Genomic DNA, 24,438 nt, shown 5'->3' on the forward strand with positions numbered 1-24,438 from the left:
AAATATTATTCTAAACAAGAATGTACTACATGATTGTATTACTTTACGTTTCAATTTCACGAGAGAAATAGAACTCGAGAGGGGGAGCAGAGAAGAAGTGATGGAAATGAAAGAAGACTAATAGCATGAGAGGAAAGAAAAGAGCAAAGAAGACAAGAAAACGGTGTAAACAGGAAAAGGAGGAGCATGGGAGAGAGAGAGAGAGAGAGATAGCCTTGAGCTTTGGATCAGCTAATGAGTAATACATGAAACAGATTTTGAGCGGAGTAATTATCTTTCGCCGGAGAACTTGCGTAAGGAGCTATAATTTTATTTTTTATTTTTTTAAATCAAACATTATGGGGAATAGCAAAAAACGGTTGTCTTTTTTGCTCTTTTCTTTCCTCTCATGTTATTAGTCTTCTTTCATTGAGGTAATTTCAGGTCTTACATATTGATGAGCTGTTTGAAATTAACTAAAGGGTATGCGCGTATAGGGGAATGTGGCTTGCTGCTCTACTTTAAAAAAAAAACTTCCCATGACATGTAATGAGTGTTTAGTGTACATTATGTGGGACGTACAGTGATAGATGGAAAGTTATTTCAGTATATTCGAAATGACTTTTAGGCAACTGCTTTTTCCTCCCACATTATCAACATTCATTCATTTCATTTCATTTACATAATGTCATGAAATGCATTCAAAAAATGAAGAAAAAAAGAAACAAACAAAAACAACCCGTGAAAAAAAAATATTGTCGGCGAAGCATTTGTCGTAGTACTAGTAGCATTTGTATTTAATGGGACACTTTTTGGGCGGAGCAAATGTCGTCGGAGCAAATGTCACCGGAGCAAGTGTCGCTTCATGCGGAGCAAATGTCGTCGGAGCAATTGTCGGCGGAGCAAATGTCACCGGAGCAATTGTCGCTTCAGGCGGAGCAATTGTCGGCGGAGCAATTGTCGACGGAGCAATTGTCGGCGGAGCAATGTTGGCGGAGCAAATGTCGTCGGAGCAATTGTCGGCGGAGCATATGTCACCGGAGCAATTGTCGCTTCAGGCGGAGCAATTGTCGGCGGAGCAATTGACGGCGGAGCAAATGTCGGCGGAGCAAATGTCGGCGGAGCAAGTGTCGCTTCAGGCGGAGCAAATGTCGGCGGAGCAATTGTCGCGTTTTGCGGAGCAATTGACGGCGGAGCAAATGTCGTCGGAGCAATTGTCGGAGGAGCAATTGTCGGCGGAGCATCTGTCGGCGGAGCAATTGTCGGCGGAGCAATTGTCGGCGGAGCAACTGTCGGCGGAGCAACTGTCGGCGGAGCACCTGTCGGCGGAGCATTTGACGTCGGAGCAAATGTCGCGGAGCGAATGTCGCGGAGCAATTGTCGCGTTTTGCGGAGTAAATGTCGGCGGAGCAATCGTCGGCGGAGCATGTGTCATGGAACCGATTATGATACGCTATTTAGAAGGAAACTGTCATGAAAGCTGGAGGTGGGTTATTCGGACCAGCAAAGAAAGAAAGTGAAAGAAAACTTGATAGAAATCACCTTCACTAAAAGTAAAAAACATTTTTAAATGTACAAGACCACTTTTCACTCGCTCTTTCTCTTTCACTCACTCTCCCTTTTACTCACACTCTCTGCACTTCCACTTGACATATAAATATACTGTAAACTAAACCATGACCTTTGGAATGCAAGAAACCTTTCAAAAAAATTGGTGAGAGGTCCTGATTTGACAAAGCTAAAATATAATTGAACCCTAACGCTAATTATTTACCAATTCTTTCATGAACGTTGCTCGCCCCAAAAAGGGCCATCGTGAAGATTAGCAAAGGTCTGGTTTTACAATACAGCATTTCACACTCCTCTACCCCCCCCCCCTCTCTCTCTCTCTCTCTCTCTCTCTCTTCTGTATGAAAACATTTCAGGTTTTGCTTTCACCATCCCCCTCCACCATCTTCACACCATCGCACAAGACCAAAGAAACACTTGGACGACCTCGAGTTATGGGGAGACATTGAGAATCAAAGTCTGCATTTTATTGTGGTAGCAATTTACCATCAACCAGGCGCTGTAAGCTTGAGGCAGACATTGTGTAGACGCATTACATAATTTTGTTTGGTTTTTTTTCTCAATCAATCAATCTTATTCTTAAATGTGCAAAACAAGGATAAGTCTATAACATTCACTACAATAAGGACATACATAAACTCCACATAGCCTCCATTTCCAGTGTGAAATACATAGAACTATATAATAATACTGGTCTACCTTCAAATATATATATATTTGACAGTGATCAGGTTTTGAAGAACAGAAAGGAAAAGTTGGAATAGATAACATTACAGCCATGTTAGCCTGTACTGGAATACATATTATTATTAAAGTGGAGAGCAAATGGGTGTATTAGTTTCCTTTCCTCCAGGTTTTTATAACATCATGAATTCATATTTTATGCTATGAAATACGTTTTAAAGACAAAGATGGTTGCATTTGTCGCACAATGTTCGAAAACACACTGAAGAAACTTTTCATTCTTTAAACATCCGATATGAATCAAGTTAGTATTGAATATTTTATGATGGTGGAAATGAATGCTTTCTCTCTTGACCCCCTCCCTAAGTTATTGGGAGCCTTACACAAATTATGATCTTTTTTGGATAAGCTTTCAAAGTCTGGCCATCTCTAGCACAAAAGTTGAAGAGAGTCGATTAGCAACTCCGTTGGTCATTTTGCCTTTCGGGTCTGCTTGGAATACCCCTAACATGTTTCAAAGAAATTGCTCTTGCCCTATGAAAGGAAAGAGGGAGGGAAGTATGAAACCCACCCTAAGTACATATCTCATCTGCGGTAATGAATCAAGCTCATTCCCACAAGTTGGCAAAGGAGCGACTAGCATTCATTTCCAAAGTCCAGTCAATATGCCAGTATATTTCATGGCAGTTAGTAGAAAATATCTGCAGGGAATTCAAGACGTGTGCCAACAGAGCCCAACTTTACATAAGGGAATCTGTGAAATCTTGACGAAAAATTTGTTTCCACGAGTTATCATTCCATGTTTGCAAATCTAAACATCTTAAATATCAACAAGATCCAAGTTGCAGATATAAAGAACACAAAACTTTCATAGATCATAGAGAGAAGAAAATATATCAACAAGTTTAAACACCATCAGTACAATTGTAAACAGCAACCATTACATTCACGCAAGTCAAAACTAGCACATCTAATTTTTCCCCTAAAACACACTAGGTACATGGTGTACAGCATTTTTTTTGTTTTTTTTTGGCATTTTAATTTTTGAACATTACTCCAGTACACTTGAGCTTGGTAAATTTCCTACAATGAAGCCATCACAAAGAAAAACAAGAAAAGAAAAATAATGAATGTCAGTCCTGTATTTTTCACCATGAACAAGTCATTCCCCATCAAATGTCAGGCATATTGTTCTAGACCAGTTGATGTTACAATTCACAAATAAAATGCACAATATTTGCCTTAGAAACGAGTGTTGGTTACTCGGTGCTCCGATTGTTACGGGATTTCTTTCACAGGTCTTTCTTTGCATTCATTCATTCATTCATTCATTCCTTCGTTCAGTCACTCTCCCACATTTGGGTCAAGAAGAAAACATCCCCTGGAACGACTGAGAGATGGACATTTCAGAAACAGATTTTGGACTGAAAGAAAGCAACGCAGGCGTGAGTTTTTGAGGAATGCCACAACTAAAACCTTATTTTACGCAATTCAACTAGCAACTCCAGGTTAATTTTCTCAACTACCCAAACACAACAACTGCTGTTAAAAACTATTCAACTTGTACAAGTAAACAAAAGAAAAATATCCCCACACCGACTTCGGTCTTATCATTCCAGTTCTATGATTGACTGACCCTTTACATGTGCTTCCTGTAGGTCATATCCTAGTCTTGCAAATCAATGCAGAAATGCAGGGAAGAAGCTGACCGAATACCATTCAAACGCCGAGCCGAAGGAACATGCGGGTCTTCCGTGTTGCCAAGTTGCCCCAGGTCATTTTCTAGTACATACCGCTTCCATCATAAAACGACGACGTCCAGGGATGGGGAATGGCGTCTGCACTCCATAAATACTATCTTCAATCATTCCACAGATCATTTCCACACATCATCTCTCATCATACTTAACACTATCAAAGAGACATCCTGACCTTCGACCTGTGGAGCCTCCATACCATGTAAATGCACCCCTTTTTTTTCTTCAACCGACGAATTAAACACACACCGGGTACCATGTACGAGAGAAAGTGACAGAAAAAAACAAAACGATAGATCGCATAGACTTCACAGGAAAAAAAAATAAAGAAAACTAAAAATATCAACCAAAATCATTAAAAATCCTCATAATATTCACAGAACCATTTTTTTCTTTTGTACTGTATAAAAACAAATAGGAGGGTGGATGGGGGGAAAGAGCTGAGAAAAGCTAGGGAAGGAAATAAAGCATCTTTTCGGAATCATCAAGTAAAGCTTTTTCGTAAGTTATCACTTCTCACTGGAATTGTGCATCAGAGCATTTTTTCTTTTCTTCAAAAACTGTTTTCCCCCTCCTTCATTTTTTTCTTCTCCCCCTCCTAGTGTGGAGGGTTGTTGATTGCAGCCCCCTCACTCCACACTGGCACTTTCAAAAATCCAACAACTAGAAAATATTTAAAGCAGAAGTACAGAGTCAAGCTACATCATCATACATCACACAGTGCCACAAGATTTTTAAAAAAGAAAAAGAGAGAATGTCACTTTAGCATTGGCATATCTAAACCAGCCAATAAAAACTAGTGTTATCGCAAGCATCAAAAACGGAACGTAGTTTTGAAACAGTTGATTAATAAGAGAGACTAAATATATACACATTCATATTTTTTTCTCCTTTTTTTGGTATTTTTTTTCAAATTTTGTTTTGCTCTGCCTAACGTGTTTATACGAAGCTCAAAAATTACAATATCTTACACAATATATGTATACATTACGTTTTCAAGTGTATATATTTCACAATCATAGACTTCTATTTAACCATTAGATGACTACAGTGCACAGATGTTTATTTTTTCCTTCCTCGTTATAAATATGTGCTGTTCTGAAAACTCATTAATGTGTGTAGTTCCTACAACTAATAATCCACACAACACTTAATAAATTATTTCAATGTTTCGTGTGTAAATCCTAAACAAGTGCATTTCTATATATATATATTTTTTTTGCTGACAGATATCCTTTTACCCAGTATTTTCTCTCCAAAGTTAGTGAGGATTCAAAATCAAATGTGTGCTGTTTACATAGAAAGGAGGTAAAATAAGTTGATTAGTATGGTAAAGTGAAACAAGAAACACACAACTGCACTGTAGATAACATTGCTTCTTTCTGTGTGTTTGGAGATGAGCCCAAGTAACCTTTGACCTTGGATTAAGAAGCCTCCGTCTGGGGCGTCTCTTCAAGGTCCTCTATGTCGGGCTTCTCGGTTGTCTCGTTCTCTGTAATCATCAAAGAAAAAACAAAGGACAATGGTTCATCTCTGCGGTTCTTACGACACTTGCTCCTTAATAATAATAGGCATTTCTATAGCGCCGTCTATCTAGAAATTTTATTGTGAGGCAAACTAATTATTACCCCGGCTTTAGCCTAGCTGCCATTACAGCGCTCCAGCATTTCAAGGACTTAATTCATGCCAGGTACCCATTTACCTCACCTGGGATGAGTGTGGCAAATATAAATTAATGCCTTGCCGAAAGACGTACGTGCAGTGTCGGGGATCACACCACGACCTTTGAATTTCAAGTCAAGACACTTCTAGGACACCCCTTCACTTCACTTCACTACCCAAATCTTTATTTTCAACCCTGGACCAAACTCTTTACCTGTCCCTAACCTCAAACCTAACCCAACACCCAATTACAACCCTAACCCGACCCCTATGTTAAATGGAAAACACTCCATTCCTCGGATAAGACGTTAAATGGAGGCTCCATGTGCAGCAGGAGAGTCACCACCCTTGCACGTTAAGAACCCACTGAACTCTTCATATAAGAGTAGGGGGAAACCCCGGTGTAGTGGTCAACCTGCACACCCCAACCAGGCCGAGTTCATACGGCACCTGCAAGAATCTTCAGTATTGAAGGAGGCAGATTATCTTCAAGAAGAGGAAGAAGAAAAAGAACTAACTGATATCAGAGGTACACAGAGTCCTATCTCAACAAGGCTCTGAGGTGTTTAAAGGCCCACTGTCCTACTTATAGCTACCTACACCTTCTATATAGCAAACAATGCCTAATCGGTGCCTGTTGGTCCCCCATGATCCTCTTTTTCTTATGTTTATTGAGAGCTGATTTGATGAGATAACCACCCGTCAGTGACCTTGCAGGGAGGTCTAATCCCCCCCCCAAACTAGTACAGATGGGCTTTAAATGAACTTACTGATATCGGAGGTCCAGAGCGTTAGGTTGTCCCTCAGGAGCTGCATGATGAGAGTGGAATCCTTGTAGCTTTCCTCGTTGAGGTTGTCCAGCTCTGCGATGGCGTCGTCGAACGCAGTCTTGGCCAGGCGGCAGGCACGGTCCGGGGAATTCAGGATCTCATAGTAGAACACACTAAAGTTAAGTGCCAGACCCAACCTGTGGAAGGACAGGGAGTACAGAGTGCCGGAGAAAGAGGGAGGGGCACAGAGAGAGAGAGGGAGAAGAAACATTGATAAACAGTAAAATATAAAATGAACTTGCATAAAAACAGGGGAAAAATACACAGGGGCTCAGGGCAAATTGGTCCCGAAATGCCAAAAAGAGCCCCCGAAAGTCATTAAAAAAAGCCCCCCAAAATATGCATCAAATTCAATGTAAAACAAATTAAAAAGTGTTATTTTCATGGAACCAAGCTTGAAAAGTAGCCCCCCCCCCCCCCCGCATTTTTTTTCCTGCATAAAAGGAACAATTTTAGGTACTTTTTTAGTATAAGTACATGCCCTAGTCCACCTACTTGAGGAAAAAGTTGCATCCTGGATGATGAAACAAAAACATCAACATGGAGCACAAAATGTACCAGCATAGTTACATTTGTTACGCATAGCATCCACAGGCTGTAAACAACCCTCAGACCAGACGCAAAAAGAAAGAAGACCTTTGAGTTATAGTTATTTTCCCAGCATCCATGCGACTCTTTTCCAAATGTACTCTTGTTTTGTATTTACTGATTTTCTTTGTCTTTGCCGAATAAATATAATAACAAATCCCATCAGAAATAATTTGCCTTGAGAAAGCCCTGACGACCTATGTTTACTTGTTGTAGTGTTATACTTCTCTTTATATGTGTATGTTTACCAATTCCATAATGTAGAGCACAAATAGAATTAAGTTGCAACTATTATGTGATATAAAACCAAAGTTTACTCATCATCATTATTATTATTATCATTACAGACATACCTAATGGGGTGTGTGGGTGTTAACTCAATTCCTGCAATCTCTACGGCCGTTTTGTACGCTGCTAGACTCTGATCGGACGCCGACTTGCGTTTAGAATCGAGCGAGAACTCGGCCAGGTAGCGGTGGTAGTCTCCCTTCCTGTTGATTATAAAGTGCATTGAGAGAATTCATTTAGATGTGTACATGTGGTACTCATCTACACAAATACTTAACATCAAGTATGTAATAAATAGGCTGACTTTAGAAGAAAACAAATTATGATTATTAATGTTTGTTCTGTTCTGTTTGTTGTTTGTTTGACTCTATACAATTTGTTTCTGATCATTTTTGCAATATATTCCACTTTCAAATTAAAATTCCTATGCAGTAAATCTGTATATCTATGCATTAAAAGTTTAAAACATATTACTAGATGGGTTCAAGAATGAAGCCAATGGAAAACCTGTATTCAAGTCACTGGGCAAGCAAGGATGAAAGAAGAAAGGTAGAGAAAAGTGAATGGGAGGGCTGGCAGGAGGGGAGGGTACAGATAGCAGCAAGTGAATAGGGTAGCTGGTAGGGAGGAGGAGGAGGGTGGGGGAGGAGAGAAATAGGAGTGAGTGAATGGGACGGCTGGCAGGAGGGGAGGGTACAGATAGCAGCAAGTGAATAGGGTAGCTGGTAGGGAGGAGGAGGAGGGTGGGGGAGGAGAGAAATAGCAGTGAGTGAATGGGACGGGTGGCAGGAGGGGAGGGTACAGATAGCAGCAAGTGAATAGGGTAGCTGGCAGGGAGGAGGGAGGGGGAGGGGAGAAATAGCAGTGAGTGAATGGGACGGGTGGCAGGAGGGGAGGGTACAGATAGCAGCAAGTGAATAGGGTAGCTGGCAGGGAGGAGAAGGGGGGGGGGGGGGGGGAGGGGAGGGGAGTGAATGAGAGCAAGGAGTGAGTGCATGGATAGGCTAGCAGGGAGGGGAGGGAAAAGAAAGTAGCAAGTGAACGGATGGGGTGGCAGAGAGAGGGGAGGGAGAGGGAAGAGATATCAGCGAGTGAACAGGAGGCCCGACAGGGAAGGGGAGGGGACAGATATCAAAGAGCGAATGGGAGGACAGGCAGGGAGGGGAGATGGAAGAGATGTCAATGAGTAAATAGGAGGCCTGACAGCGAAGGGGAGGGGAGGGATATCATAGAGTGAATAGGAAGGGGGGAGGGAGGGACGAGAAGAGAAAGCAGCGAGTGAATAGGGGTCTGGCAGGGAAGGGGAGGGATATCAAAGAGTGAATGGGAGGACAGGCAGCGAAGGGGAGAGAGAGAGAGAGAGAGAGAGAGAGAGAGCAGCAAGTAGAGGGTGGGAAGGGGGAGGGGTGAATGATGGGGATTGGGTTGGGTAGTAACTTGGGTGGGGCTGCCAGCAAGAAGATGGGAGTGTCAGAAGAGAAGGAACCTGAGTGGAAGGACATTATGGAATAAGTGTGAAACTACAGTACAACTATACTAAATTATATAAGATAAGATGACTTACATTTTATGGTAGAACACTTTTGACTCTGACGATTTGGCGTTAGGGATCAGGGACTTTTCTAGAAGGTCAAGAATGTCATCACAGATTTGCGTTAGTTCTTGCTCAATCTGAGGAAATAAAAAGAATTAAAATTTTTAGAATAATAATAAATGTTGAATAATATTATGTCAACACATTATGAAATTTTCATACCAAAAATTAAGAACAAATTTAATTAATAATCGAAAACAACCATAAAAAGTGCCAGATGGTAAAACCAGTCTTTATACAATTTTGAGGGTTAAATAAACTCTTAAATCGAGAATACAGGGTTGTTGGTGTAAATAGACAGAAAAAGAAAGATAATAACTGAGCAAAGAAATGTGTAACACTAAATCATTTTTCATTTTCCTGGTACCTTGCAAGGATGTTTTTTCCTGATATTATATTATAAACCAATTAAGAATGGTTCACATATAATAAACAAAGTTATAAGAATGAGCATTAGTTAAAGAAAGTCATCAATTGAACATGTAATCTCAGTGTAGATGCTTTTTCAATAAAGGGAAATTTCAGCAATTTGCCCAGAATTCGCTGGTCCAAATGATATCGTACCGGTATGTTTTAATGATATTGAATTGCTTTTTACTTTTAATTTGAATAATTATTTCAAATATTACTAAATGTTCATACACCTGCTTTTGCCGCTATCATTGATTATTTTACCACCATACCCACTACTGCAATATTGTAACATGACGAACTGTTGTATGATTTGCCTTAGTCCATATTATGTTGGCATGTAATTATGTTTATACCTTTTTTCTTTTTTCTTTGGTAGAAATTATGTTCATTAAGTGTTTTTAATTGTTTATGGTATTTAGGCAGTAGTAACGTGTCACGTTTTAATAATTTTTAACTAAATGTTATGTAAGTTTTTTACAATGTATATATCCAATTCGTGTAACTCATGTGCAATTCAGTTGTGAAACTGCCATTCATGAAAGATGCAATAAAATACCATTTATCTATCTATCCATCTCATTTGTTTCAAGAACTATTTTTAGACATTAGACACATTTTCTATAGAACAATTTCATATGGCAAGAACTGAAGAACTTAACTTTCATCCTCAACTATTGATTTCAGGGCTTAAATTAATCCAAGGCCACCAAGGCCATGGCCTTGGATGCCCCTTTGATTGGCCTCAATGCCCCTCTAATTGGCCTTGGAGATTTGTTGTGCCCTTTCCAATTCTTCCTATTTGTGCTGTAATATAGGAATGTGCCCTACAGAAAAATGGCCTTGCCCTAAAAATATTGAAATTTAAGGCCTGTGATTTGCACGCCCACCAACATTCTCAAAATGTAAAGTGCAATTTAAAGAGAAGATTGAGTTCTGGGAAGAGGTGAAAAATAATTTGTGAGCGTAATCATTGTCATTATGCAGGTGTGGAAGAACATCAGATAAAACATCTTCCCTGAAAAGCATTGCTCTTCAAATGCCTGAATATTCTAAATATGGAATGAAACATCAACAAAATCGGGACGGATTTTGTATACATGTTCATGTAGTCCCATATACATGTACATCTTTCTGTATAAAGTGCTTGTAACTTTACCAAGACTGGGCCAAATTTCTCATCATTTTGATAATTATAGAACCTTGCATGACACACCAATACTTCTATGCTAGATGATCAAACTTTTCTGATCGATTTCAAACCGTTTCTTTCCCAATGCAATCACATGAACAGAACTCAAACTTTATCTTTAAAGTAGCCACACGAAGAATCAAAAGTGTTTTGAATTGATGCAAAACTCATATCATTGCGAAGAGGAAGCCTTGCCGATCAAATACAACAACTCTTCTCTTCAAAATATGTTTGGGGCCCGCAGTAATCAACTCTCAAAATTGTTATTTTGAGATCCAGATTTTCTGCCTTCAGCGGTCCATTGTAGAGCGTCAATAATTGTGACGTCACATACGGGACACGGCTGGCTAGCTGCATACTGCTACACGGCACTGAGCTGTTCGTCCAGTGTTTGACGTAACTATTTAGAGCTCGCTAGACTTGTGTGTTTGACTTAAGTTCAGGGGGGTCTTGAAAAATTGCATTTTACGCCTTTCCATGATATCTATATGATTTCTCAGCAAATTGTTTGTGTTTTTCAAGAGAAAATCTTTCCATCCATACGTAATTTGTTCCAATTACGAGTTGTTAGTGAATTTTCTTTGTGTAGCTCCTTTAAGGCTTCCCTAAAATCATGAGCAATACTAACCTCAACTCTGCAACCTTTGACCTGCTCTATCTTTTGAGAGTCGTCTTCCCTGGTTTTGTCTTTCTGCTCAATACTACTGACAATGCGCCACGAAGCACGCCTTGCTCCGATTACATTCTTGTAAGCTACCGACAAGAGATTCCTCTCCTCCACCGACAATTCTTCGTTTACCCTGGCTACATCCTTCATATGGTTGACCATTTCTGCAGAAGAGGAAAAAAAGATGCAATTGTTTTAATATCAGGTATAACTACACTTCACTACAGAAAATATTTGTAATTTGCCATCTATAATATATACAGGGATGCCAGTTAGAATTGATCAGAGAGCCTGATAATCACCTAAAATGAGCTATTTTGTACACAAAAAAGCCTAAATAATAACTCGCCAGGGCCTGAATTCAGGCTTTTGCCTGAAAGTTGGCATCCCTGTTTATAGCTGCCATGGCAACATCACTTGACAGCCAATCAAATCAAGGTTTCAATGGATGTTCACCATCAATGGTACATATAAATGCTATGCAATGGGGCCCAGAGATCAGCATATTATTCACATACATTGGAACTTGACACTGGTATACATGGACAATAAATCAACCGCTTTCCATTAGCATTGCAGATAAATACTGTATAATCCAATATTAGAGCGGAACAAGAGTTTTAAGGACAAATTTTTTAGTTATTACATTGGCATAAAGCCACGACCATTACCAATTATATACTCTCAGTAATGATCATTCTATTTCTGTGGATCATGAACTCATTGCTTAGTGTCATGACCATCATCATACAAGCATTACTTGTATCAGAAAAGAATGAAAATAATCTACCAACGTGCCCCATTATGATGAGCGTAGTTTCAAACTGTGCCGCATGAGCCAGTGATGGCCCATGCTATAGTGTACTATATAGACACCATTGCGACATGGCTTACGTAAAATGATTTCGATATGCGATAGTACTTGATGGAAATATCTTGATATGGACATCGTTAAAGTTGGGATCATTTAGTTATTAGCGAAATTCACAAAAATAATTTTTCCATTTTCATAACACTCTGCAATTGTATTTTCGTATCACGGGTGAACATTTTAACAGCCTACAACAGTCACTGGGAAATTGAGTAAACACGGACTAGATGTCATTATTGCCAGGAGCAACACTCATCCTCATGTTATGCATGAAACATTCATTACTCCTACATGTTAGCCCCCCCCCCCCCCCCACAATGCAATACAGTTAATCATAATTAAAATACCAAAAGCAGTATATCACTGGTTTCATGCAATCAAAGCGCAACTTTGAAAGGCATTTTTTAAAATAAAGAGTTTGAGAGTGCATTTATCGGGAGTAATCGATTTCAAACCGATTTCAGGTTTGTTACAATGAATATTATTTCATTTGTATAATTTTCATATAATTTTATATAACTTAATTCTATTTAACTTTTCTTTGTTTATGTATATTTCATGTTTTCTTTATGTACAATTCTACATAATTATACCTTACATTTATTTTTGGTGATCGTTCATGATATTCTTAAAAACGTACTTGAGGTTGCTGTTTATGCATCCAGTTAACAACTTATTATTCATACCCTTGGCAACTTAGCAAGTTTTGACATTTTCTTTTATGCATGTGAAAATATCGATTTGTCCAGATTTATGTTTCAAGGGAATGATTAAAGGTAATTAATACAAAGTTTTGGTATGGGGTCATGAATTTGATTCAAATGAACATATTGGAAGCATATGCGATCCTACTCTATTCAGTGAGCGTTGTCACAGTTGAAATCGATTCTAAAGTTATGAAATTGTAAATAATAAACTTTAAGTTGTATAGCTCACTCTCACGGTCAAGATATGTATTAAGCTATAAAACAATGCTTCTTCACTAAATCGACCGTTTAGCTATTCACGTTTGTAAATTTTACATCACAACTACGTATTCTGAGATTTTCATGGTCGCAGCTACCATTGTACGGCCGAAGGCGCTATTTGAAATTTTATGAAAAATTTACTGGGAGCACTGGTAAATTTTTATATTCAATTTTTCTCAAAAGCAGAAGTGTTTTAGAGACTAAAGTTTCTAGTGTTTATAATACATCCACAGGGGCACATCCAAATATATCAAAATTGTAAAGAATCACTATCCACCCAATTTTCGAAATTTCCCAAAACTTTGTATTACCTTTAAAGCTTACAATTAAGTCAATTCAACAGAGGTCCTAATTCAACCAGTCCACATTTCATTACTAATTTACAAAATACATAAAACCTATTAATAAATTTACAAGGAGTCTGAATAATTCAGGTGCTAACTGTACACGTATCCGGGTTGTTATGAACAAAAATTAAAGCATGTGAATAGAAATGTGGAGGGAGTATGATCTGATGTACACGCATGTTAGAGCATATTATGGGCTCTAACGTTATTACATGCACTCTAATGTAATCTGAACCATTTTCAAACACATTGAGAAAGAATACCGGTAGTGCTAACCTGTTGCTGATTTTTAATCAATGAAAATTCACACCTGTTGTGTGATACATGTTTGAAACCTCTTGTACATGGAAACCACCCTGCTCTATACTACAGTACATTAATTAACATTAATGTTATATGTACATGTATTTACAGCAAATGTATAGAGACAATTGGTACAATTTGTATGCTTCATATAACAGAAATTCATCTGAACATATTTAGAAACCATATCACATTACACTAATAATGGATACCCTTAATAATAAAACATGTTCCTTCAAATACATTCTTATTACTGTGACAATCATCCAGCATTTGACCAGAACCGACTCGTCATCTTTTTTACATGCGCATGTACACTGTACATGTTTCTACACAGGTCACAGGTACATGTAGATGTACATGTAGCTTGCTAGTGTGAGGTTGAAGGCTGGACAGTCTAATAGGTGCATGTTGTGTATGCAATAACCTGCTGTATATCACAACGGTCTATAAATCACATCCAAAAGGGAGAGAATACCCAGGAATACACTATGAGTGGCCCATGGAACAGCTTGCTACACTCTTAATTGTGATTACTCCTGTGCCATTCATCAATTCACACACATGCAATTCATTCTCTGTTGTTGCCATAAAAGTCATACCAGATAATTAAAAGTCACTTGGGAGTTGGGATGCACTGTGTGTCAATTTTTAAAGGTGATACACGATTATCATTTATTAAAAAAAGAAAAGAAAGAATAACCTGGATTCTACACAAAATAAATATGTGTACGATTGATTACAGCTATAATTCAGTGCACACATTTTATGTAATTTTTATGAATAACTCACTCACTTCTTTGTAAATATTGAATATTGTTAATTTTCTTTATATTTCCAACCTAATTTGGGCATATGAAAGTGGTTGAGATCTTTCAAAAAGACACAAGTCAGTCCAGCAAATGATCATTGCATTGTGTACGATAGAAAGCACCGATACAACTGTTAATCACACAGGACTGCACATGACATTTCATGTACAGGTACATGTCGCTTCATGCAAGGGGCCCATTCAATATTACAGTCTGGGATAAATGGGTTGGGATCAACGGAAACGTGTGCTTTATAAACCACTGTAAAATCCTATCCAACAGGTTGGAGTCTTTAAACAATGTTTTCAATGACAAGGACACAAATGCTCAACTACACACATCTTTTAGTGAAATAATAGTATTTTATTTATAGTAAAAGATCATAGTATTGTACATGTGTGTGTGGGTGTACATGTAGTTGAATGACACACAAACGGTAGAACTTTCTAGCAACTAGGTCCATGTTCAACTTCATATTCATTTATGTTACTTGATTTCTATGCTGTCAAATGATTCCCGGACGAGTATCATTATAATACAATGAAAAGATGTGGGCCTATTTTACAAACATGGTAAAATTCCTGCACTGATGTGACAAAGCAAACAGACAAGACCTTGACCTTCTATTTAGTCAAGATGTCTAAGTCATCAACAATAGGTAGACCGGCATGTTCAGACTGGCACAAGTTTATACAAAAGTTGTACAAAGAATCGTCATAAAGCGGTAAAGGGCACAAAATGCATCATTGTATAAACATGAACAGTGTATAAAGAAACCAGTTTTGAAGACGTCACTTGTCAGGAAAGTTCATAACAATGCATGCTCACATTAATAAGCCTCGCCCAATTATATTGTTTTTGCGTACAGCATACAGACTCGAACAGGACCCCAACTCTGTATCAAGTTTTGTTAGAAACCATGCTCAAATGTGCGCTTCGCTATGCAACATCAGATTTTTCGGACTATAATTTTTTTGATTACTTATCATTTACCGGTAGCCATAAAACGAAATTTAGTAGTGGTAAAAAAAAAAACTGAAAAGTGAAATTTTAGGCAACTCGGATTTAAAGGGGATATGTGTCCTTTTAAATCACATTGTAATTATTTCAAGGGGTGCGCAGTGTAATTAGTGCAGTGGATGCTTTTTATGAACAATTATTTTAATGGGAAAAAAGGGATGATTAGATAATGTACATTGTACGGGGGGGGGGGGGGGGGGGGGGGGGGGGGTACACTCATGAATGCATTCAGCATTGTCACCAAAGTACTTGTTTACTCATGCAGTGTTTATTGAGATCAACATCTTAAATGAAATACCTTATTTTTGAGAAAAAAGCTTTGCAATATACATGTAATATGCACCTGGCGAAAGCTGCTATACAATATAGCTGTGCATTATATCAGCACATTGGTACATGTATGTCTGTAGGCTTGCATTCAATCTTATACAATTGAATGCCATGAATTATCTCATACATGCACACCATGATGTGGTACTTGTAATTGTCCATACCAATGTTGCATGCTACTACATCATGTATGCATAGAGTCTAGGCTACATGTAAAATTGTAAATTCATATATTTATACGAGATATCATATCAAGAATGAGAGACCAAAGACTATGACCTTGATTTCTATACTTCTGTGCATAACAATACATTCAATCTAATCAGATATAATGTTCAGCTACCAGTCAAAGCAGTCGGTCAACAGGTTTAAAACACGAGAGAGACACAGAGAGAGAGCGACTAATTACATCCCCCTCACTCTCACTCCTGAACTTAACACATAGATCTACTTCTTCTCTCGACAAAATGCAGACAGGCGGATACTACAACCCACATGTATGCCATTGATGTGCTTTGTGTGTGTGTGTATTATCATACATTGTATATGCTCTATGAATGCCCTGTGGTTACAAATTACATATCGTGTGCACTGACGGGGCCAGGCCAGGCCGGGCTGCATGCACTGGTGTCTGTACATACATACTGTAGTCAAGATAATATTTAGTATCTCTACTTCCTCATCGCTGCTGGTTTCTTTCTCAGAATACAAGTGATGCATGGACGTGCAAGCACTTACTGACAACAAGTAGAGACAGAGAGGGAAAGAGAGGATATAGAGTCTTCTTATTAGCAAGGATTTAGAAGGAAGCCAATATCAGGCCATGTGCAACAGACGATTTCAACACCGCCGATTACCGAAATTAGCATTCAATGTCACGCACTGTTTAGATTCGAATGAAATCCATGCACTGAGAGTCAACGTACAATTTTCTGGACTATTTTGCAAAAATAAGTGCATTTAAGGTTGTGATTCATGCATACTGTACATAGTATTTGTAGAGCAATCTACGTTAACGATTAACCATGGGGAGGAGGGAGATAGATTTGAAACAAAATTGTATAAAGAAATTAAATCTACTCCACACTATAAAGTGCAGGTAAATGTACATGTAATTAACAAAATATGTTAAAAGATTTTTAAAATAAACAAATCCTCAAAAGCTAAAGGTCACTGGGTTGGGTAGTGTCGGGGAAATACCCCATGTAGATTAACTCTTCTATTTTTGTCTTCATTCGATCAAAACTGATTACTAATAACCACATATATTAAAGGATTCATTTCCTAATGCTACATGTACATCATCTTTATACATGACATCACATTTTAAGATTTTTGTCTTGACAGATTTCAAATTCTGTTCAAGGTAGCAGAAACAGGGACAATCGTAAATCTCATTTTGGACCATTCCAGATCTGCATGGTCGCACACTGTACAGGCAGATGTTGGTCGATCTTTCAGAATAACCTACGGTGACGATTAATGGGATGCAAATTGCTTGGTGTGATTACCACAGCAAAGTGTAAATTTTGATTCCCCAGTTACAATGTTTGTGAGTGGGTTTGCAGAGAGGTTATGCAATCTGTTGAACTACAATCATTCTGAACTGCAGTTGGGCCGGGGCCTGTAACTCTGTGTGTCAAACATCTACATCTGTGCTAATTACATGTAGGCCTAAGTACATGTCAAGCTGCCATGGCCATGTACATGTGTGTTAAATTAACTCTACAGTGTATGCAAATACTGCACAGGTTGAATGGCATACACTGTACGTATACTTCTCACAAAACTACAGTAGTTAATCTTTTACTTAAAAGTTCAATAATCATTGGGTTCGATTAATTCAAAAGCATGTCTACAGGTACATGTATGTACCACTGTACATGCCTGTGTGTCATCCACTAAGCAATCAAGGAAGTCCATGTACATTGCACATGTACATGTATATTTACTTGCCAGATGTACTTGTACATGTACATTGTAAACGTAACTCGAATTTACATGTGCACTGTAGAAATAACAGTCCTAATTTTGAAAAAGCTTAAATGTCACCGCAGTAAATTTTGATGGATCGACCAAACCACTATGTCTGGGCATTAATGATCATCCATGAGTTAATGTACTTACATTTAAAATCAGAAAATTCAAAAGGTTCGCTTTTCATATACCGTTACACGTAGGCATACTGTAAAAAACGTACATGTGTGAAAGTGTGTTCATCCGTTCATTTGGACACTGTCCAATAAGGCAGATAAACAGAGAGGGTGGGTGCATAAATAGGTAGAGGCTAGCCACCAGCATATGAAGAAGGCAAAGGGAAGGCTGATTATACATGTATGTGCTGGAGTGTGTAGGTCATCGCGGATTGATGATTCAGTCGGTACTGTTCCGTGGCTAACAAGGCAACTCCTACAAATAGACAATGTCTGCACCACAATCACAATCCTAAATTTCAAATGCAGGGGTGGTAGTCTGAAAACCACATTAGCATTTACAGGTACAGGTATACTCGTATTGCTTTTTTTCAGTTTTAATCAAATGTCCACTTTTATATCTTATGAAGTGCAAAATCTTTTCCTCTACACATAGATCAATTGTCAAGACTTTTAAGAGCACTTTCTCATCTTTATGTTTCTAAAGAAAGCATAAAATTGTCAAAGACCTTTTTTTTTTAAATGGTGAAACAAATTACTGATGTTATTTTGCGAATTGCAAAGTTCGTGATTATTTCACACAAGTGCTGTATTGTGAATCTTTTTATCCAAACAGCAATCATAAAATTAAGGAAGCATACATACAGTTTGAAAACATGTATGATTAAGACTTTTTTTACAATGAAACATCTGCATGTAGGATTTTCTTTGAAATAGACCATGTTAAAAGTATGAAACACAATTAAATCAGTCTATTGTTGTAGTTATTCTAGACAGTTCACATCATACTGTCATAGCAACATTGTACACATGTAAAAGAACATTGTTCCAATACCACATGAACATCTTGTAGCAGATGACTGAACCAATTCACCACTATATTATGGGCACTCGATTAAAGAAGCGTGCATAAATTTGATTTGCTCTGCTCAGTTTGGAAGACGCTAATCATGAATGAAATGAAAGTGCACTGGCTTGTCTTGTGGACATATTTCATAAATATTTCAAATATTTACAATCGATCCAGTTGCATTTGTTCAGCTCGGTGAAGGCAAATATTGCATGAATTCCCTTCTGGAAAATGAGGTAGCAACCCGAGGTCAAAGTTTATCTCTCGGTCGTCGTTGACTCATCTACATGTATATGTATACTACAAATCAGTGGTTTAATATCAGAGCAGCAGGGCATAGTTTCACAAAAACGTCACTAAGTACAAGTCCACCAACAACATCCAATTCAAACATACATGTTAAATTTAATAAATGCATTTCAATGATTGCTGGCGCACTTGTACTTTTAACGGTTTTGTGAAACGCTGCCTAGTTTTCAAACGTACAGAAGAGACTGTAACATCTTTCTATATTTTGAATTTCTGATATTTCAAAGAGGATTACCTTGTGGTAATCATTTTCTAAGACACACTTGATGCAGAAATTATAGTTTTGGTAAGGGTGAAAACAATATGTGAGCTTTTGTCTACTTTTCAATTAAACATATACATGTATGCAAGGCCAACATATTACTAGCAATAATTTATCCACTCTGACCAAATTTTGATGCATCAAGTGCATATTCTGTGTGCAGTGCTTTTGACTTCTTGTTTTCAGCGAGGCTGAGTGATTTTCATCATTCCAAACCTCTCAATTAACAATTATTCCTGAGAAATACAGGGAAATTTTGTCAACCTTTCTTTAGCAGCAGTTTGCTCAGTGTCTCCTTTTAGTGACTTTTTTTGCATTATCTTTTGATCCAGAATGCTAGGAATTACACCAGGAAAAAAAATATCAAAACAATTTCAGGGGCTACTTTTCAAGCTTGCTTGCATGAGAGTAACACTCTTCAACTTGCTTTGCATTAATTTGGGGGCTTTTTTATGACCTTCAGGAGCTCTTTTGGGCATTTCTGGGGCTATTTCGCCCTGAGCCCCCATGTATTTCCCCCCCCCTGAATTACACATTGTTCACAAGCAGAAAGAGCAAAATCACAGATAATTTTGAGTCAAATTTCTAATGTAGTGCATTGTGCCATTCATGTTTACGAACATAATTGTAGCTAATCATTGAAGTTTCAAAATTGGCAAGGGGGTGTAAAATACAAAACCATGAGTTTCTAGACAAATTAGCATTTTTCCAGTTCATTTTGCAATTTTCTTTCACATTTGTTCATATTATTATTATTTTTTTAAATTCCAATTATCTAGGAGTGGAGAATAAGATTAATTGATGCCAATTTGAGGAGGGAAAACATTACTTTAGAAAGTAAACAACTCTGAACTGCTATGGGTTAAAAATAAAAAATAAAATACTAAAACACTAACAAGATATTAAATTTATACCGGTACTTTGGCAAAATAATGAGGTTCCTGGAGTGTATTCCCTTTCTCTCCGTCTCTCTCTCTCTCTTTCTCTAATCATGGTATCACACAATATCTGATTTAACAAGGTACGTGTAACTGCCATAGTCCTAAGGTCCTTTGTAAGATAATCAACCTTTACCAATTCAGTTTATCTTTAACTTTGAGTAGGGCAATGAGTTCAAGTTCAAGTTGCAGTACTATCGAATGACACTAAAGGATGCAGTGGCCCATGTGCAGTAATAGATGTACAAGTAGAACTGGTTATGAATACAGGTTAGCAATATGTACTGCTCTCTCTTTCTCTCTCTCTCTCTCCCTAATACACTTTTTAAACTGGCATGGCCAGTGTTCCACAGCAAACACATGCAACGGATCTAATATGACATGCATGAATGAGGTCTATTGGGTACATGTACATTTCCCATGAGATGCATCGTGGTACATGTAATAAAAGTCATGTTGATTATAAACATAAGGCCCGTCTTCACTATCTCGAGATTGCCAAATATCCAGCTATTTGAACTATCCCGATCGCAAACTATCCAGCTAATTGCGTCTTCATTAGAACGAAGTAGCAAATTAGCTGGATAGTTGGTCGGGATAATATCCCAAGATGTCTTGGGATAGTTTGCAAAATATCCTACTATTTGGCAAAATATCCAGCTATTTGTCCCGTGCGTCTTCACTAGACCGAAGATTCGCAATACACGCTAACGCTGAGCAAAATATCTCGAGCTAATTTCTCAAGGTCGAGTTTCAAGTTTCGAGGTCGAATCTCGAGATAGTGAAGACGCGATTTGTTACTTTGGGATTATTTCCCAAATAGCGGGCTATTTGGCAATCTCGAGATGATGAAGACGCACCTATAGTTACTGTATGTACATGTACCTTTACCCAGTGTTACATTAAATTTAATGACTGCAGAAAATATAACTTCAGGGTAAAGCTATTTACCATTTCTTCAATATTTCATCCAAGCATGGAACAACATGAACATAATAGTATGAGCTAGATCTATGTAGGCTACAGTAGCAACGCCTATCTTAATAAATGTCATGCTTGGAATTCCAGCCCCTCCCACTTACATGTACCATTCATAAACCACTACCGGTATTCTAAATACAGTGCAACTCCACCACGCATACGTGATCTACAGTATGTACTGTGTGTAATTTGTTCAGCTTCTATTATTGCAAGGCTCACCACAACAGGGCCAAGTTGATTACATGTTACATGATCACTCGTTGAGTCATGAGTCCCATACAGGCACATTTGAATGTGAATGTGGCATTGATTATAATACTGGTACTTGTTTACTAATGAGCAACCCTAACGTGTAGTGGTGTTGTGTAATAGCTGTAATCAAAATGTATTGATCCGTCTCATGGGCTCATCGTGCACAGAAATGTATCATATTTTTGGTTCTATGTATTGTGCACTGTGTATAAGTAATGAAGCAAGGGCATCCATTAAAAGAACTGTCATTGGTACAAATTTGCCAACATCCCATCGAAATAATTAGCTTGTTACAAAGTACAAATTCTAAATATACATGTACATGTAACTGCACAATTTGGCCTACATGAACAGTGTGTACATTAGGTACTGTACTGTAGTAGCAAAACATGACACCTTAGCAAATGAACTTCTCCTCCATGTAGCTTAGAAAAGCCTCGCACAAACTGAAAAACCAACATTCAATTTGTGTGAAAAACAATGAATGTATCAACTTTCAGGGATTTCAAATTAATGTAATTAACGTTGTATAAACCGCCCTCATGTATTAACCACACCCTCTTTTTCGCCCTCAAGACAAAAACAAAAAACAACTTCTTTTTTTTGCCGACTTTGTCGGCAGCAAGCCAGGTCCATGTTAAAAAAAACCACGCGGGAAGGCCTTTCATTTAACTGCAAGGTGCAGCTGAATGTGTAAGATCAAATTTAAATTTAAAAAACAGTAGAGGACCTAGGATAGAACCTTGTGGTACACCATGTGTAGGAATTATTATTATAAACTACATATTAAGATCCATCAAAAAGATTACTTTCAAACCATTTTTTTTGGTGTACCGTGTATAAACCGGACCCCCGACTTTGAATTTTTTTCGGCGGCAAAAAGGAGCGGTTTATACACTGTTAATTACGGTACTAAAATTGAAAAAACACAAAAGAGCTCAAGTGAATGTAAGTACATGTGTACCGGTATGCTTATTGTCTGTTGCCAATGACTTCTCTTCTTCCAAATTTTAAATCTCCACACCAACTGGCAAAAAATTGACCTGTAAACTATAACAATAAACATAATTTCACATCTTCATTTTGTTCACAAGTAATACTAGTGCAAAAAGGTAAAATACACTTTGTAAATAGGGCTGGGTCGTCTGGCTTTGCAGCATGAAATTTAGGCCTGCAGCTACGTGAAGCATTACAAAAGGAAAGTGGGTCAGTGATCAAGTAGTAATGACAATTCAAAATATATTCAAGCTGTAATAAAAGAAGCTTTTTTGAGAAAGGGGGATGTACTGAACATGTTACATACATGTACATTGCATGTGTAACATATCAAAATGAACCATACACTATACAAGCATCATTTCAATACACAGCTACACATGTACATGTACATTGTATGGACTGCCAATTTTCAAACATAATTATCCAAGATGCAGTGAGAGCTCACTCGACCTGCTTCTTGGAGTCTTGTGGACACAGCGTACATGTACATGTTATTCTGCCTACAATCATGTAACAACCTTGATTTACATTTTGATGCTATAGTGAATTGAATTTTGGGACCTGCACAAGTGCAGCCAACAAATGCTTTTGGTGGCTTTGGAGGGAATTACAAGAAAGCACGATTTGTCAAGAGTTACAGAAGGATGTGCACATCATGAAATTTGGAATATTTCAAAATAAACACAGCGGTACACTGAGCAAGATGACAATACTCTGTAAATCACTTCTCTTTGTATTACGCTAAAATATCCTGCTTAATTATGAAGTCCACACACATCAGAGTGTGGTTAATGGCCTCTTGGTGAAAGCCCTACACGTGTACATGTAGGTCATGTACGTGGACATGTAGTTATTGCACAATGGAAGTGACTTTGAGCATCCCTTGGGATTGATTTGCATGCGTACAACAATATAACAATAACTCCATTATGTATCATTATGCAAGGTACCTACATGTAGGCAGAAACCATCTTGCAGTGGTGTCCCTGGTAAAAATATATGAAACCTAATAAAATAACTGAGGTTTGCAAAATACTGGCATGATCATCTTATTACTCGATATGCGCAAATTAACAGACCAGTCCCTTTCTTCGCTTTCCCTACTGACATGTACATGTATAGCGGATAGTTGCCATGGGTGACGGGTGGTTTCCTATAAGGTCATCTTCACACCCTTGTTCATCAGAGCAGAAGTACGAATTAGCAAGCTTTACTAGCCACCATTTCTACTTGACTTCTCACAAAAAGCTTTCGACGGAATCCTCAAAGGCAATCTGAACAGTTCTCAATTGCTATCAATGATCACAACATTGTAAATGCTCAACATTCCGAAAACCAATTCTACAAAATATGAATGTTAACAAGGAGGTACATGTATATGTACATGTGTAGGGGGAAACCCCGGTGTAGTTGTCCACCTGCAACCACCCCCAGTATAGTACGATAATACTCTGTAAAGAGGTCTGTACTAAAAAAGGAAGAATAAGAAGAACCCCTCCTCCAAAGTTGATACAAAGATATCAAATCATGACATCAACCCTCCATTTGATAATTTTCATATCAACTAATGGCTGCGACGAGTACTAGAAAACTTAAGTACTTGAACTGTTGACAAAGTTCTACTCGAGTACGATTTCCCATATTCGAATTTTTTCCCCCATTCACCTGGCACTGTCCAGGGCGCACTTACCCGTGCCCGGTAGGCGGGAGAGCGCTGGCATGGTACCCTGTGTAAAAATGTTTCCCAGCTCAATCACTGTCAACTCACCACTCAGAAACTGGGACCAAATGTCTGAATTTCTGTTTGGACTCGGAGGAAAAT

The 24,438-nt window shown here is 38.1% G+C and overlaps 1 protein-coding gene across 2 annotated transcripts in view; it reads right to left on the reverse strand.

Moving 5' to 3' along the window:
• Nucleotides 1-1,980: 1,980 nt before the first annotated feature.
• LOC581376 (14-3-3 epsilon) overlaps nucleotides 1,981-24,438 on the reverse strand; it is a 37,098-nt gene continuing 14,640 nt past the window's right edge. For both annotated transcript variants that reach the window (XM_030991904.1, XM_030991905.1), the window contains exons 2-6: nucleotides 11,183-11,385; nucleotides 8,922-9,028; nucleotides 7,423-7,560; nucleotides 6,422-6,618; nucleotides 1,981-5,481 (exon numbers count right to left, since the gene is read on the reverse strand). In XM_030991904.1, coding sequence (XP_030847764.1) covers nucleotides 5,414-5,481; nucleotides 6,422-6,618; nucleotides 7,423-7,560; nucleotides 8,922-9,028; nucleotides 11,183-11,385 — 713 coding nt within the window. In that variant the 3' untranslated portion in view covers nucleotides 1,981-5,413. The remainder of the gene's footprint in view (nucleotides 5,482-6,421; nucleotides 6,619-7,422; nucleotides 7,561-8,921; nucleotides 9,029-11,182; nucleotides 11,386-24,438) is intronic.

Source organism: Strongylocentrotus purpuratus, unplaced genomic scaffold (genome assembly GCF_000002235.5).
Source record: "Strongylocentrotus purpuratus isolate Spur 01 unplaced genomic scaffold, Spur_5.0 spur5_scaffold_2, whole genome shotgun sequence".
Lineage (NCBI taxonomy): Eukaryota > Metazoa > Echinodermata > Echinoidea > Camarodonta > Strongylocentrotidae > Strongylocentrotus > Strongylocentrotus purpuratus.